We start from the raw sequence: 18,208 nt of genomic DNA, 5'->3' as shown, positions 1-18,208 counted from the left end.
AAGGATTCCTGAGATGTTACATGAGTAGCTGGAGCTTCCTGAGCCTGCAATAGAAGCAAGAGGAGGTCGCTGCTCTTCAGAGTGACCCTTCAGGTCCTTGCTCCAGCATCTGTCTAAATCACAGCCTTTCTGAGAGTGTATCAATCAAAAGGTGTGTGTGTGCCAAGCATGTGTTCATAAACCCAACTGAAGTGACATGCATCAAGTGTTTTTAAGCACCTCTGCCTTCCCAGCTAAGGCCGTATTAACTCATCAGTGCACCATTTTTTCCCTTCCTCCTTAAGACCCTCCCCTAAATGTCTGTGGCAAGAGATATTTTCACAAAAAAGCCGTATTACAATTTTCAGGATTCCACTCAAAGGCTTCAAACATTTACTGAAGAGGTTTGCCTGTTTTTTTTTTATCCAATTCCAAAGGCACAAGCGATTATACAACAGATACACAGCGTTAAGAAAATGCTCGACCAAAAATGAAAACACAAATCAAAATCTGAGCTCAGTTCTTCCCTTAAATAAAGCAGGCAGCAGCGAGGATGGTGAGTGAGCATCCCTTCGACATTCCCGGGGTGGCTGATGAGCCCTTTGTGCCCAGTTGTGAAACTTCCACATCTCGCTTCGCCCTGCATCGTTGGAGTCACCCCATGGTGACTTGCGTGGTCAGATGCGCAGGTGTTGGCTGCTGGGTTTTGAGATTTACCTCTCAGGATGGAGAGGGGAGAGTCGCTGGGTTTCCTGATGGAGCACTGAGCAAACAAGGCAGAGCACAAATGCACCGGCTCCACCTGAGACCTGAGTGGCAGCGACAGCATCTCTCGCCCGCAGCGCTGCAACGCCCTGTGAGGCACGGCCTTGCAACCCAGGGCTGGCTGCTTCTCAGAAGCGGATAAAAAAATCAGCCTTTTCTCAAAAATAGCCATCTACCTGGGGTTTGGGGGTTTTTTAAAGCACATGTAAGTATCTAGTTTGCTTTAGAGACAATACAAAATGTAACCCTGCTTGGTACCACATCGCATTTAAAGCCCCAAATTGCAAGCCCAAAGGGTGGGAGAGATAGAGGACCTGGATGGGTGGCTTGTTTCTTAGGGATGTGCTCCCTGATGTCTCTTCACAGTTGGACTTGATGCTCTTAAAGGTCTTTTCCAACCTGAACAATTCTACGGTTCTACAACGTGCCCTTCACTGAGGCCACTCACGTTGTCTAAAGAATTTACTTCCCCCGTTTTCAGATGCTCAGCACTCCTCTGGCAGCATGTGAGAACCAGGTGATATTTAATGACCACCTAGCAATCAGGCTAGAGCTGAGCTAATGAGCTTCCATCCCACAACAGGCTCAGGGTCAGGCTAGGACTGGGAGTAACCACTCCCCTCCCAAACTCTGAGTTCCCAAGACACTCAGGCACCATTATACTATACGACTACATACACGATTAAACATTTTCCTCCAGCAATAACCTCTGACAGGCTCCTCTGGAGTTGTTTCGAAGCGCCACCGGCTACTGAGGGCTGTTTATTGAGGGGCTTGCCAGCCGGTGCGTCACAGCGACGTTTACCATCAGGTTAATTAACTACAAGCTACGGGAGTTTACAAGAAGAACTGCACAAGACTGAGTAGATTAAAAAAACAACCCAACAACTACTGGAGACCAAATGCTAGAAGCCAGGAGCAGAGGCGACAGGAGAGCCAGGGAGTGGAGCAGCAGCCACCTCATGCCATCGTGCGGGCAGGGAGCTGGCTGTGCCACCAGTGGTGCCAGCAGCCCCGGTCCTCTGCAGGAAAGGGACAGGAGGAGCCTGAGCCCGGCTGCTTAAGGCTTCAGGGTTGGTTTGTTTCAATGAATAGCTGTAAAAATATATATACATTTTTATACACATGTATATACACACACATAAATATGTATATACACATTAAAATAGAGATACACACACATTTAAATATGTATATATATAAATGACAGCTTGCAATTACAACTCGGAATTCATAGAACCACAGAATTGTTTTGGTTGGAAAAGACCTCTAAGATCATCAAGTCCAGCTGTTAACCCAGCACGGCCAGGTCCACCACTAAACCATGTCCCCAAGCACCACACCTACAGTTTTTACCCACTACATCTTTTAAATCCCTCCAGGGATGGTGATTCAACGACTCCCCTGGGCAGCCTGCTCCAGTGCCCAACAACTCTCTTAGTGCAGAAACTTTTCCTGTTGTCCAATGCAAACCTCCCCTGGTACAACCTGAGGCCATTTCTTCTTGTCTTATCGCTTGTTACTGGGGAGAAAAGACCAAACTTACTTGGGAGAAGACACCAAATGATCAACCCTTTATGTAGTTCTAGTACCCTTTACTCTATGCTGACATAAGTCAGGAGTTAATGTCTTCTGCATCATCTATTCTTGTGGATACTGAGTCTCTCAGAGGCAAAAGACACCAATGGGCAATCTGTCTCTATAAAGAACTTCTAAGCAGTAATTTCACGTTTGAAATTGGAAATTAATAACCAGAAAGCTGCTTCTCTCTTGTCTTCTTGACGTGAAATTAATGGGAAGGAAAACAACCCAGTGAGCAAGGAGCTTGATGGCACAAGAGGTCCACTCCGCTTTACAAAGCAGAACAACACCCACACGATTTTATCAATCTCATGATTTCCGTGTCCCGACTTGTGCGTTGGGTCGGCGGCCAACATCATGTGCAACATCTGGCCTGTGGATCTACCACCGAGGCTCTGCTTGGCACAGTCCCAAGGTGCTGAATTCAACCACCATCTCTCCTTCCTCGCCATGCAACCTCTCAGACCGGGAAACAGGAACCCTGACCAACGTCACCTCCTCTCCGAGTCACAGGAATGAGGTGCTTCGTGCCACAGATGCCTTGGCAGAGCTCCGTGCTGCACCTCCCTGAGGCACCCCTGCCCTGCCTGCAGATGCCTGAGTCACCTCCGACTCTCTGCAGTGATAAAAAAGGGCATCACAGCAAGAGCAGGCACTCTTCTCTGTGGCCGGCCCGGCTTCGGCAATATCGTCCCACAAAAAGCCCTCAAAACATCCTTGGCTTCAAACTTCATAGCAACTGTCTCCTCTGCTGCACCAAGCTCTGCACCGTATGCTGCCCCAGGTCCCTTAAGGAAGGTCCTTCACTGTAACATCATCAAATAAGTGGATGAATCATCCCTACGGCAACCCCAAATGCCCGTGCAGGTCACATGAAAGACCCCCATGGCTTGTTGCCATCAAAAAGGCAAGATCCTGGTGTTTTTCTTGCCCCAGACACAAAGCCAATTCATTCATCCTTACAGGAAACTAATCCAACTTAAAGATCCAACAGGAATAGGGCTGTGTCGCAGGAGTGGGGTTGGATCAGTTCAAGTGTACCCCCACCGAAGCCCGTGTGTGGCTCTGCTGTCTCTTTGGGTGCAGAACCAGAAGATCCAGGAGGCAGGTGGAGGGATTACAGAGCCAACACAGCCCCAGAGGCTTCTTGCCTCCAGCTGGCCCAGACATGGCTTTGCTGTGGGAAAGATGCTCCCTAAGGAGAGGAAAAGCCCCGTGTGATACCCCCCTGGTCATATGGGCTTGGAAAGAAAACACGGAGAGACAAAGACAGACAGGACAGTTCAGCCTGAGCCAGCAGCAAGGCAGCTGCAGCAGAAACCACGCCAAAGAGTTTACTTTAAAATAACTTTATCACCACGGCAATCATTGAGTCATTTAGGTTGTAAAAGACCTTTAAGATCATCAAGTTCGACTGCAGTGGGTGGGTTCTATCGCAGCTCAGGGAAACAGAAGAGATGGGAAAGGGAAGAGCTTTGTAAGTCGTGGCAGGCTGGCACTTTCCTTCTTTGCTGCACCGCTTCTGATACTAGATTTTTGCAGGGCACAGAAATTCATTCTCTTGTGAAGCCTTACACTAAACAGGGCTCAGATTCAAACCTCGTGTACGGTGTGTTTGTGTTCTTCCCACAGAAGTCCAACCTAACGCCGGGTACCACAAGTCTGTGCGAAGAAGCACGTCGCAACGACATCTCCCAAACAGAACTCTAGCTCACTACAACGCTGTTGCTTTCTTCCATTTTCTTTTTTATCAAGTTCAACGTTAAAAATAATCAACACCATATACAGCCTTCACTGCCAGGCAGGGCTTGCAGGAGGGCTGGGAGCAGCAGCACTGCCCTCTGCTGATGGCAGCGACCAGCTTGGAGAGAAAAAAACCCAGTCGGACCACACTGGGCTTTGCTTTTCCACAAGCCATGAGCTCATTTTTCCAGTGTCTGATTTTCCTTTGGACTGCTGAAAGCAGGTTTTTGCTCGGTGTCACTCCATAGATGCTCCCTTTTTCAGCATCTGCTTACCCTTGACAGCTGGTACCGAGCAACAGGAGAGCATCAGGACGAGGAGGATGGCAGCAGCAGCTCAGACCTGCTGATGACATCATCCCCGTGTTCCTGCTCACGCTCGACAGCATCGAGGCCAAAACACCAACATGAAAGCATGAAGTGGAAGCTACTGAGATTTTGAAGTGCCTGTGTTAAAAAGCTTTCAGGATAATCAACTCCCATGTTGTGTCCTCGAGGAGCATCAATGAACTCCAGCTTTGCAGAGCCCAACGTGCAGGGAGAAGCAGCACCAGGGATATTAATGCATTAATTCTTCCCACTTCTAAGCAAACTTAAAAATAGGATATTCCGCCACCTTGTCTGTGCTGGAGGGTGCTGCCCTATAACTGAAGGGAGTACAGGCAGATTGGAAAGCTCAGGATTCAAAACCTCTTTGAATGATTTCTATCGCACAAAGGACTCTATAACGCTTTTCATGACATGCAAACTAAGCACATTCTTGCAAAAAGGCCCTGGAATACAGTTTTACTTTTCATTATCCTTTAACAGCTTCATAAAATGGAATATCCTGACAGAACAGCCCTTGTTTGCACCTACTGAGCTCCCACCAGAAGCCACAGACTTACACTAATCAGCCAAAGCAAGCCCACGAAATCACAAATGAAACCTGCAGTCATTTTGTCACCTTCTGAATCTGTTTCAAGAACGCACAATCCCAGGTTTGCTTTTAGTCAGACACGGAAGAGTGTGGATTTCTTAAGAGTCATGGGGTGATTCTGATGGGAAGGGACACCAGGAGGTTCCTAAACCCCACTCAGAGCAGGGCCAGCTCCAAGTTCAGCCCAGGCTGCTCAGGGCTCCATCCAGGCCAGCCTTCAAAGCCTCCAAAGACAGAGACTGCACAACCTCTTCAGGCAAGCCGCTCCAGCGCTTGACTGTTCTCATGGTGAAAAGTTTCTCCTCGTTGCTGGTCTGTCTCTTGCTTAAACTCATGCCACCATCCAGCTTTGCAGCGTTAAGAGCTGGTGTTTGCTCTAGAACAGTCTCCACCGCCAGCAGGACGTTTTCCTCTTCTATAAATCCCTCCTTTTCACGCTGATGCCTGCTCCAGCCTAAACATCACTTGGACACAGCTAGCAATGGGGTAAAGTGGGGCAGGGTACCAGATTTCTACCCAACCACCCTGCAAGATCCCAACTCTAGTAATTTAAATAGCAACCCCTTCCTAGGATCCCTCTCTTGCTCGGTGGAACCAGTTCCTCTGTGGATTGTGAAATGAAACGCTTACGGCAGACACGTTCCAGCTCCTCCTCTGGATGAGAAGAGAGGGCTTCTCCCACCAAGGAACAGCCCAACACAAGTGTCTCCTCACTGAGACCACGCTCCCATTTACACCACGCTCCCACTTACACCACGCTCTGCAGCTTTTGGCTCTGCCAAACACTGCGGGATGTACATGGGGGTTACGTCAGGGAGTTGCCTGCTTTACGGATGACTGGGGCAGTGGCAGAAGAGGAGATAGGGAGATGTGAATTAAGAAATCATTGCCACAAAACAAATGCAGTCATTGAAGGCACAGCTCAATATACGAGTTTAAGTGTTCAACAAGTCCCTCCCCTCATCACCCCCTGAATCTGCAAGTGTGTGTAAGATGCTGAGAGCAGAACCAGGACCTGAAATTAAACCCTCGGCGTGCTGACTGACTTCTCAGCGTGGCCCTTCCCTGCTGAGTTGGGAAGAGCACAGAAGAGGACGTATTGCTATTTTATCTCTCCATCTCTCATTTAACAGGGAGGGTACCCTTTGGAAAGCAATACTGCAGAGCTGAAACGCTTGTGCTGTTACCCTGACTATCTCTTTTTACTTATCTAGGTGTAACCCATAACTTTACCACAAGGTCTGACCAGCTGCACAGGGGATACAAAGTCCCTGTTCTTCAGTCTTCACACCTGTCAAACAGGTCAACCTGACCAATCACCAGATCTCTGGAACAAAAGTACCTGCTTTTGGTGACGTCCTGCCTGTGTGCATGCAGCTTTTCACATCGGATTTCCCACATACTTGAGAAATTCTGCAGGCAAGAATGACCAAAAAAAAAAAAAAGAAAAAATAAAACCTTACCTTGCTGCTATCAACACAATAGGTGCTAACGCACGCACAGCTCTAGATCAAGCTTAATTGAAGTGTGAGAGGAGGGAAATTTCTAGTTGATCCTCCCACTACAATTACCTTGAAAAATCTATTTGGGAAAACCGGGCTAACATGAAATGTCACATCTACCTGTCGCTCTTCAGACCATGACCTTGAGTATCGCAACCTCTGCCCGCACAGGCAGGACACGCACGCCCGGGGTGGAACCCAGCCAGCGAGCGCAGAGCCATTCCTCCCAACATCACCGACACATCTGTCCACCCAGCCGGCACATCCCCACCCACGTCCACTCAAGATCTTCCTCCAGATGTCAGTGCCTCTGCGCAGAAACGGGGCTGAGCTTGCCTCCAGAGAGTTCAGGTACCTGCCTTCGCGACGTTAGGCCAGAACTAACACATCGTGGATCTAACCGTGCACGTACTCGGCGCTTTGCAAGACCCCGGAACAGTTTTTGCAAAGTTAACTGCTCCCCTATGAATGACGTAGGTAAGTATCGCTTCTCAGATGCACCCCAAAAATGCGATTCAAGATTTTTTGGGCCTGCAGGGCAGTAGGCAATCATGTTTTAATTAAGGAAAAACCCAAGTGGATCAGCATACTCTACATCTTCATCTCTGCCAATGCAAGAGTTACAACAGTTCATGTGAGGAATCCAGAGGAGTGGACAATCCCACAGCTGAACACTGGTACGATAAAGCTTTGGCCACACATCATATAGTTCCACTAACATGTGAGGACTGCACTCGGGGCACAGTCTAAGAAAAGCTTGTTTGCAAAGCTGTAAAGCAGGCAGGTAGTTTTGTTTCCACTCTTTATCGCTCGCTGCTGCCCTTTTTTACCTTCCTGCAAGGGTGAAGGTGTGGACCACGGCAGCAGCGTTGGGCAGCTCAGTGCGAACCACCCCACAAGCCACTATAGAGGAAGGACGTAAAAGCAGCGATGAGTGATGCCCCAACTTTGGAGTTCACACCACTGCCAAGCCCTGCAGTTTCCCAACCCCTGTTATCCATCCTGTCCCATCAAACTCCTGATAAGCATATAAAAAAGAAAAAACATTGGGTTGCAGGTCACTTACCGCATCCAGACGTGTCAATCTAGCATGGGAGTCAGGCAGAGCCAGGAAAAACCCACACCGTGCTCTTTGCAGGTAAAAAAGTAACTCCCACTCCTCCTCTAGAACAAGCACGATCAGATATTTCTTGTCTTACTTAACAAGGCAGTTCATGAGCAGGCAATACCTGAGGCTGGCATGCGACAACACAGCAACGGTCGCGTCCACATTTAATACATCTTATGGACACGCTGCAGAACGTCACAGAAGGAAGAGGAAAAACACTCACAGGAGTCGAGTAATTCTGATTTTATATTCAGTCTTTGCAAATCCAGGATGTCCTATTTTCACTATTCATTCAAGGCAAAAAGTCTACAGAAGCATGCCAAAAAAGCAGTAATTGAAAAGCAGTAAACACGACAGTCTTGAAAATACGTTTAATGTCTAATCTTATACAAAAGTGACAGCATTTTCAAAAAAATATCAAATCCTGTATTTATAGCTTCTCACTATCATACAGCAATATTTGTTTCATCTAAAGAAAATACAGCAGCAGGTGATAATCTATACTTTAAAGACGTGATTGCTTATATTTCATATTGTAAACAAATGCAGTATGTCAATCTCAAAGCACAAGTCAAAACGAACTTCTCAGCAATTTAACTCAAACGATGCATAGAAATGTACAAATTCCATTGCAAAAAGCTTCAGGCCAGAAGTTGCTCACACTTGACATAACGTGATAAAGTTACTACACGGTATATAGTGACAACTTGAGTTTTGTTATTTTATTTATTTAATTTTATTTTTTTTACACCATCGATTAACAGGAATACCCTTTTCACTGCTATGCAAAGAACTTTGCTCACAAAAACAAAGGGGTTATGAAACAGTTTTCATGACCTCAAGAAATACAAATATACATTGAAAAACATCTCATATATAGTGAATTTTAGCCTAAATGTTCCAGTAATAATTCCTGCCTATTTCAGGAAGAACCTAGAAGTCTAGTAACTTTTACAAATCCCCTTTCCAAAAACCGTTACTTGCTACGCTTGCTTTGTCCTTTTCTACCTTCCCGTTCCCTGCCAAGACATACGGCCAGCGCGATTTCCAACTGGAGTCCTGCTACGGCATGATCCGTTCACTCAGATATTTAATTTTATTTTTTCATTACATTGATTTATAATCTAAGGCTGCACGTATAAAAAAAAAAAAATCACTTGAGCAAATGTAGTCAATGTTCTCTCACATTAATTTTTAATTAGCCGTGGCAAGGTCTAAGCCAAGTATGTTTGGGGGGCAACTGTGGTTTAAGGTTAGTGAAGATCTGCTCTTCTAGTTTCTACTTCTAGGGTTACAGATGGCAAGTTTTAAGCTGAAACGTCGGGCTGAAACATCCACCTTCAGTACTGCCTTCCTAAAAAAACCCAAAAACCAACATATACCTTTGCTATTAGCTTTCATGACATTAGATTAAAACAGCCACACCTAAGCCCGCTGCTTCCTTCTGCAACAAATATCGCAGGACTTCACTGCAAAGGCCAAGACTATGGACAAGCCGGGTCACCTCGTTTGTTTCTAAGTCCATTGCACGCATGCAGGAAGCCACGATAAAATACTGGAAGAGAATTAATTCGCTTTCATAGTTCCGTGGTACAAACACTCCCTAACGTGCTACCATGGGCAAGCAACATTTGTTCCTAGTTCTACCTCCAGCAGCTCAGTTCGGGCATCCCCAGCTGGGGAAGAAGCAAAGGGCCCCGTGGTCAAAGTCTGGGCTGTGAAGTATCGCAGGGAGAGCCAGCAACTGACACGTGTCTGGGGTCGAGGCAAAGCCCCACGTGCCCTTTGCACAGATAGGGATGAGAATACGAAAATTTAACCCCCTCAGAGGAAGGACAGCTACGTGGCAGTGCCCAGGCTTCGAGACATTGGGTTACTCCCAAACGACACTTACTCAGTGAGGTGTGTGGACACCCAGGTGAGAACAGAGGACTTCTCCCCGGTACAACATCCAGATGAGACCTCCTCACTCTCAGCTGCAGCTGGGAGGATCTCTGCAGGTCACAGAACTCAAGGCCGTGCCAAAAAACACCAGGAAGGGAACTGTCAGTTGGGGTTTGGGATTTTGTTTGATTTTTTTTTTTTTTTTTTTAAATCTTTTAAGCTCAAGTTCAGTTTCCAGGGACTCTGAAAAAGCCTGCCGAGTTTACACAACACAGCAGCAAAGTCAAATTTTAAATGACTGGAACTCGGGTTAGAAAGAGGGGAGTACCTTACCAAAGTGAGAATCAGTTTCTCTTTTTACACAGACCAAGTCAAACTTCCAACCACCACAGAATGAGAACTGGCAAAATGATGTCCTCACTTGCATGCATAAAAACTCACATTTGTTGATTCAAAGTTAACTGCACATCCAGGTTATTTAATTCACGCATCGCTGCCTGTTTGTGAACACAAACGGCGCGTTCCCAAGTTGGAATCGAGGATTTCAAATGTGGATCTTCTCTTCCGTAGTCCCAGACGGAGCAATTGTTTTGAGTATATACAAAATGCTGAGAAAACCTTCGAGTTCACATGCTCTGTCTCTTTAGTTTGAATTACTGTAGCATGTTCGAAACTTAGATTTCTTGACAAAATTCTTGAAACACTTTTTATTGACATTTCAGAATAACCTGAAAATAGACAAAATACAACTATCCAACCATTCAGTGACCAGCACGAGTCTGGCAACGAGACTTAAAGCATTCATGGAAATTTAAGAATTAGCATATTGATTTTTTTAAGTCCTCGGGCCTGATTCTTTATAATCCTTACTTGGCAGCTCCCATTTTTCCAGGGAATACTTGCCAATGTAAGAACCACAGGTGTTAGTTTGATTTCTGCTCTTTGTCATTCATTCTACGAAACCAAACAGTTATGCCAGCGTATGAGGCAAGGTAAATTTATGCAAACTGCTCCTTCACACCTCTAATGCACATACAAGAGGCAAGTATTCTTCACAGCCCCAAACATTATTGAAACAAAAACTGTAAAAATCTCTGTAAGTAGTGGATGAAGGTGGAAAGCTACAGTATTTTGTTGCCCAGAATGTATTCAACGGTAAGGCTGCAAGAGACAAAAATTCATGGTCAATACAGGCTTTTCACAAAACGGTTCATTCACAGTTATAGAAGTTCTGGATTAAAAACAAATTCACCCTTGTAATTTTTTATTCCCTCTCTCTGTGCCCTGGAAGCAATCGCTCTAGGTTACAGAGAGCAGAATATTTTCTCTTTCAGAAATTATTAGAGTTTTCCCCTCGTTTTTGCCTTTTAGGGGTTTTACAAGTAGCAGAAAACCACTGTAATGTGATGCTTAGACACATTCCAACGTTAGGCTGCTTTGAGCAACCTGGTCTAGTGGGAGATGTCCTTGCCCGTGGCAGGGGGTTGGAACTAGATGATCTTTAAGGTCCCTTCCAACCCTGACAATTCTATGATTCATATAATATCACGGTTCCAGTATATTTAGTTAAGCATTGAAGAAGGTGGCTATTATTTCACTGACTAAAGAAATAAGACAGCTTTGCTGAAATTCCTTACCTGCACTACTAGGCCTCAGACTACTGGATTTCCACACTTAAAAAGTGTAACATTTTAGAGTGTTCAAGTCCAAAAAAATATTAATAAAATCAAATACTCACATGGGGACCACCAGGCATTGATGGAGCACCAGCAGGACCAGATGGCACTTGAAAAGGATTAGGGGGCGTAGGATATAGTCCTGGAGCTGGATATGATCCTGTGGGTGGAGGAAACGGACCTGGCGGTGAAGGTCCCCACGTTCCAGGCGGAACCGTACCCCACGGTACTGTTGGCGCAGCCCCTGGAGTCTGGGTAGGAGCTGAATATGGCCCTGGGGGTGGATATGGCATGCTGGGTGCAGGATACTGCCCTCCCATTGTTGGTCCCCATGCTCCGGAGGGCAGGGATCCCCACGGCCCAACGGGAGCAGGAGGCGCAGCCGGCTCTGTCGGACCACCGTAAGGTCTTGGAAGCTCTGGAAAGGGCATATTTGGTGGAGGATATTGCCCTGGTGGGACAGGACCTGGCACAGTGGGGGGCGGATACGGCCCACCAGGAGGTGGGCAAGAGGGTCCAGTAGGAGGAGGAGGAAATGGAGCAGGCGGTCCGGGGGGCATTGAAGGATACATTCCCGTTGGAGGAGGGCCGAAGGGCACACCAGAGGTGGACGTTGTTGGTGGCAGTCCGGTTGGCGCCGCAGGAGGAGGAGCGCTCGGGTTGTTCCAAGGGTTCGAAGCCGGAAGCCGCCCAAGCCTGCGGCGGCTGACCAGGCTGCTGACCAGGTTTTGTACTGCTCACTTTGGAGGTTTTAGCAGGCGACTGATCTGGTAAAGCATCTGCCAACTAAAAGATAAAGCATCGGTGAGAACGTACGACGCCGACCGGGCTTCCTCGCCGCAGACATCCACCCGCTACGCGTACGTGTTTTCAGTTGCCAAAATGGGAGGAGAAGAGCTCTTTGTTGCTGCACAGAGACGATTACATTCATTTTTGTGCAGTTTCTATCATTAAGGTAGAAGAGGCATTCTGAAATGCTGCAGTGAGAAAACCAAAGATAAAAGGCGACCTACCACACATAGCAATAAGCAATTTCAGCACAAATCCAGGGGGGAAAATAAAGATTTTCACAGATTTCCATTATAGCTACTCTGGCCCTATTAAAGCACAACTCCTTCGTTAATATCAGAGCAGAAGAGAACCCATAAGGCACCTATAGCAGCTTTGTATGCTTAGTCCACAGATTGCTACATCTACCCAAAAGAAAAACATCACAACTGTGATACAGAAGAAAATCGTCTCTTGCCTGTAAGCTCCCCTTCTTCTTGAAAAAAAAAAAAGTACGCCAACTTTAACACAACTGGCTGATCTTCAGGAAAGAAAAACTGTTACTTACCGAAAAATCATCAGTTCCAGACATTTTGCTGAAAAGTAAGGTAAGATAAAGTGAAATTTGTTGAAAATAATAAAAGTACTTCAAAGCAAGAGTTCATGAGACAAGCTCTACACTTGTCTCATCTGAACCACAGCAAGTGTTGAACTGGCAGTGCCTCTTGGCAGCAGCTTTTGTTTTAATGACTGGCCCATACAGATAGGTGCCACCCAAATAATAATTCCCTCTCCATGAAGTTCTCATGAAAAGGAAAAGTCTGCAGCCTCCACCTGTCTCAACTCAGACAGGACCGACACATACTGTAAATGGGTCACTTTGCACTACAGAATAAATATTTCAAATATTTGTAGGGAGTAGGCAGCCTACCCAGTGCTGCCTGTAAAGCATTCAATGTCTCTTCTAGGCTGGGACTCAGAAAAGTTATGGCAGACTGCTTGCTTGCAGGTGAAGTCAACGTACTTAAACCAAAACACAGTTAAATCTCCACTGGCAAAAGGAAAAGAACTATAGTTTGCTGATGTTTTATCCTCTCATTATTTCAGAACATACTAAAAGTAGTGGATGCTCTTATTTACCCTCACTGACTGCAGCTACTTGGCCTTAACTGAACACAGACACGGCAAAGGTGTCACTAACACACACCCGACTTCTAACCTCTTAGTGCTTACAAGAAGCGTCAAAAATAGCCCTGGCTTTTCACAAAGACAACTACTGCACTTGGAGCTTTCCAGAGGTTCACCACAATGAACGTTGATTGGCTTTGTCAATCTTTATTAGCCATACAAAAGGGCAGCTGGAGTTACATTCAGTTTGACAAACCAGCAGCAAATGCTGGCCAGAGGTGAAGAACTGTTTAAAAAAAAATAAAAATAAAATGACCAAGAGCAGGTGAAATAGGTGGACATGCCTCAGTGCAGGCAGAAGGTTTTAGGGGAGAGTGTAGGAGAAGAGGAGGAGGAAAAATGCAAAATATAAGTCCGAGTATGAATACTACTGCCAAGTTGACCCCCAGGAAAAACAACCCTTGTTTCAACTCCATGGTGAAGATCTGAGTTTTAACACAGAGCTTAGTCTCAGGTTGGCCTACAACAAATAGGTTTATAACCACCATTACATTATAAATTACATATAATGCACATATAAACTCATCTTCTCTGAAACCGCATTGTTAGTTTACTACTATCTACACAATTTCCTAGTCTTAGGACAGTAATGGATGAGAACGAGGGGCCATTTAGCTCAGGATCCCATTTTATCTTCAGCAATGACCAGCAGGGAAGAACATGACCGGGGATGACACTCACCCCAATACTTCAACGATTCCAAGCTGAGAGATTCCCTAAGCCATCAACAATTTCTATGGGATAACAACCCTCAGATAATTTCTCTTCCCCTAACACACCTAGTTTCCCTGCTTGGGAAGGAACTCCACAAGGCCGCTGTTACACAAAAAGACACCTTTATTTGTTCTAAAGCTGCATTTTTCTACTTTCAGTTGTTGCTCCTTCATTCTTGCAGCTGAGGAAATCAGCAAGTCTATTCTTATCCACCCTGTCCTTGCTGATCATTATTCTACAGATTTTTACCATTTTCTTTTAGCTGTTCCTTCCTCAGGCTGAGCTGTGGCTTACTCCATTGACCCTTGTGCAGCAGCTACTCCATACCTTTGATTACTGTCACTGCCTCTCTACGAGGCTTTTCCAAGTCTTCTGCATCTTTTGAGATCAATGACAAGAAAGAACGACACAGAATTCAACACGCGGGACAACCACTGACTGATACAGTTTCGTAATTATGTTCTGGTTTGTCTTCTATTTCCTTCCTAGTATTTCTTTGTGTTTCACCTGCTTTTTCATCACCACAGAACTGACACTCTGTGGCAATATTTCACTCCTCGGTGTTAAGGGTCAGTCCATCACTTCACATACGAAATTATACGCATCTACTCTGAATTACAACAGATTTATCATCACTGAATTATATCTGCCATTTTATTAACTAATTCTGACTTTCATGAATGGCTTCTTATCAACAAGACACTGCTCATCTCATCTCCCTGGTTATTTATGATCACACCAAGCAACCCAGACGCCCATGGAAACGCCAGGAATTTCTCAAGTTACACCTAATAATTTAAATAACCTTTTCAGAAATATGTATCTACAAAGCGAGCAGCCCGGTGGAAAGAAGTGCCTAACTGCATGAATCCAAAGGTTTGCTCGAGCTCCAGCATTAGCTTGTTATAGCAGTAGTTCCTTCAAGTACATACAAATACCCGAATCCTCCTCTTGGATGAGGTATGCTGTTCAGATCAATGACTATTTGTTTAAAGTTCAGAAAGCAAATGAGCTACAGCAGGAAAGTGGTTTCTGCTCCCGTTATTAACAGCTCAGCAGCTCGAGAGTCACCTACCAGATAAAAAGCTCCATTTCTCTTTAACAGAGATCTCTTACGTTAGAATTTACTGCAATGAACCATGCTCATTATTGAGCATGATCAGAAGTTGGTATGTGCTTTTTAATGGCACTGCAGTTCAATTTACCTATATAGACACAGCACCTATTTAACCCCTGAAATATAGGAAATCAATCATTAGCGACAAAAGTAACTCTTTATATAAGTGCACGTGTAAACGTATTCATACGCAAAAAAAAAAAACCAAACCAAAAAACAACAGGTTAGCAAAAAGCAACACTAAAACAGGCCAAGAGAATCATCGTTTCTTTAGGCAGATGGAGAGATAGGATAAGACCAACCGAAAAAACATATTTATAAGGGACTGAAAAAAAGCCAGCAGGAGAAGTTACAACATATGGAGCACGAGAGAACTCGGAAGAAAATCCCATGATCTGTCACAAAAGTGCTGGAGAACCGTAAATTCAAGTCAAAGCAGTGCGCCATCAAAATTAAGGAAACAACTCTGCTGCACGACTTATTAAAAAAAAAAAAGCATGGTTAAGCATAATCTATGATGAGATTTAGTGGCTTTTTTACTTTGGCAAGCAGACAAGAGCAACATCTGTTGGCAACATTTGGAATAACTGAGTCAATGCCAAGCATGTCAAGGATCCTCTTGCAGACAGGATGGCCTACTTCAGGGATGTTTTTTAAACACACATTTAATCTGGATACTGTCACCTTCATTTAATAAAAAAGAAACTGAAATTACCATTAGACACATTCAGACAACATATCACCTAAAACATACTTAAGTCTAGAATCCATATTCCATTCAAGCCATTCCACGCTAGCGTAGGGAATTTCAATGAAAACCTTACAGAAATATCAATTATATTTGTAACAGCATCACCCAAGGCACTTGCATGCTCACAAATTAAGGCTCGGAGACAGCGTCAGACAGAAGACCCCCCCAGGCAATTCCATTTTAAAACCCCACTGGTCACACACGGGCTCAAGATTTTAGAAAAATGTACTGAATAGTGCCTTGACTATATTTTGAGAGTCAGTAGTTAATAAACGAGGACTCTCTTTTTGATTCTTTCCTAGAAGGGAGCTGCACAAGCAATGGTATGAGCAGAGATTCCTGTCACACACACCCATTTTGCCACCTTTAAACTCTTCTTTCCTGGATTTGCAGGAGGAAGAAAGAGTGAGTGGAAGAAGGAGAGTTCAGGAGTTTAAGCAATCTGGCCAGGAGCAGAAATGCTACAGAACTGGTAGCATTCAAACCCAAGCCCTGCTCACATCCACTGTGCTGTAAGATAAGATTCCCCTTGTTTTCCCAAGGCTGCCACCCCTGGAAACATCCCCCGCTTTCCTGAAGTTCTGCTGCTCAGGGAACCGTTTCTGAGCCACCTCTGGGAACACATGTGGCCAGAAGTGTGAAACTAAAGCAAAGGATGGAAAAAAAACAAAAACAAAAACAAACCCCGAAAGATGACCGATGCCTAAGGAAAAGACACTTAGGAGAAGATTCTCTCTTCTCCTTTATCCTGAAGAATGATGAAAAGGCACAAAGGATTTCCAGTGCAACTACCCAGCAGAAACCAAAGACGACCAAATCTTCAGACCACACTGCAAGTCCTCCTGGACACCCAGGAGCTGCTCCCAGAAATTAATGGCAGGTATAGGTGAGACAAGCCGGCTGGGCTCTGTGCTGCAGGCTGAAGAAAGGCTGGGAATTGCTCCTCTGACACGGCACCCACCACGTTCAAGACCAGATGGGGATTTTTAGAGAGGTCTATGAAAACTCCCTTTCTGGATGCCTGGTGCTATGTGTGACATACTAAATCCATCCTACTAAACAGCTTCCACAATAAAACAGCTCCACAGTGTTTTTTTTAAGCTCTAAACCCTCTCTGACCACATCCAGTCTAACTGAAACTAATGGCTGTAGTAGCAATTTTTCCCATGCTTTTGCCTTTCCTGGCTTTTATCCACCATCGGTCCTCAGGGACACTCGTTAAGAGTGCAAAACACCTTCTTTTACTAAACCTATCTGAAACTAAGCATCAACTGCTTTAGTATGTTTTTTTTTTCCCCCCGAGTCATATGACATTTTTTGAGCACTCGATGTGCCAGATTTAGTTCCTGTCTCCCGGGTTGTCTTTCAAACACAGAAAAACAGTTCCTAGATGCAACAAGCTCTGCTGCATTTCCACTGGGTGGCACGGCTCTACCAGCAAAGAGGTTCTGTTGTCACTGTAACATGACTAATTCCTACCAGCATAACCTCATCTACAACAAGATTTCTGCCCACATAAGTGTAACTACCCAACATAGCTATACAGATAAAATGGAAGAGCGACCAAATCTTTTGACAGCTTCTAAATGTTTTCTACAACATGCAAATTTCTGCAGATTCAACCTCCAGGCGTTAAGCATCAACATTTTACAGCTGGCCTTTCCCTAGGTTGAATGCCCTCTCGGCAGCCGCACTGATGTGCTTCTGTACCGTCACCTAGTCTGGCCTGGGTGTTTATTCACTGGGAGAATAAAGGCACTTGGTTAACAGACTGACAGGGGAAAAAACACCCCAAACAACAGTTCCATCATTAGTAATTACGTGAGATTTGGCGATCTTTCTGCCCCATCCCATGTCTCTTTTGACTGACAAGAGCAACAGAAGTCACATTTTTAGTTTTCTGATTTTCAGGACAGATTTAATTAAAACCAAAAACCAAGCTGCTGCATTTGCTATAAGTTATCAACTATCCAGGGGGAAAAAAAAAATCATTCTTCACAATAGAGATCTTATCAGTTTCCAAGACCTGTGAAACACAAAGCCATGAGGAAGTGTAATCTGTTCCAGTTTTCCACCCATGAGAGGCCACTCAGTTTCACAGCTGCCTCCCCACCAAGACCAGACCTAACCATTTCAGACGGCCACCACATCACAAGCAGATGGTTCCAAACCTGGCAGACACATACCACTTCAGAGGTGGTTTGTTTGTGTGCCAGCTGCGATACAAAACCAGCAGAGAACAGTAAGTCTCCACTGCCAAAGATTACTCCTGTCCACACCATCCTTCTCTGAGTATCTTACAAAAGATGTATTAGCCCAGCAGCTCAGCATAATTGCAATGTTTCTTCTGCAGTTGCTGCTAAACTTTCTGGAGAGCTATGGAGTCCATTCTTATGACATTAGCAGTGTTTTTAAGAGAGTGATTTATTTCTCATGTATAGCTTTAGTTTCCAGTTATCAATTCTTCAGAAGTCTTCCTGAACTAGCTGTAAAAGTTACTTAAAAAACACTTGG

At 45.0% G+C, this 18,208-nt stretch overlaps 1 protein-coding gene across 1 annotated transcript; it reads right to left on the bottom strand.

The window, feature by feature from the left end:
• Positions 1-10,132: 10,132 nt before the first annotated feature.
• MAPK1IP1L (mitogen-activated protein kinase 1 interacting protein 1-like) lies at positions 10,133-12,517 on the bottom strand. The gene is given in 4 exon segments (XM_009871459.1): positions 10,133-10,641; positions 11,219-11,845; positions 11,847-11,942; positions 12,493-12,517. Coding segments are annotated over 4 exon segments (759 nt in total). The 5' UTR covers position 12,517; the 3' UTR covers positions 10,133-10,629.
• Positions 12,518-18,208: the final 5,691 nt, after the last annotated feature.

The sequence above is a fragment of the Apaloderma vittatum genome, unplaced genomic scaffold (assembly GCF_000703405.1).
Source record: "Apaloderma vittatum isolate BGI_N311 unplaced genomic scaffold, ASM70340v1 scaffold23866, whole genome shotgun sequence".
Lineage (NCBI taxonomy): Eukaryota > Metazoa > Chordata > Aves > Trogoniformes > Trogonidae > Apaloderma > Apaloderma vittatum.
The sequence above is the reverse complement of the archived record's forward strand: the minus strand, read 5'-3'. Positions and strand labels throughout refer to the sequence as shown.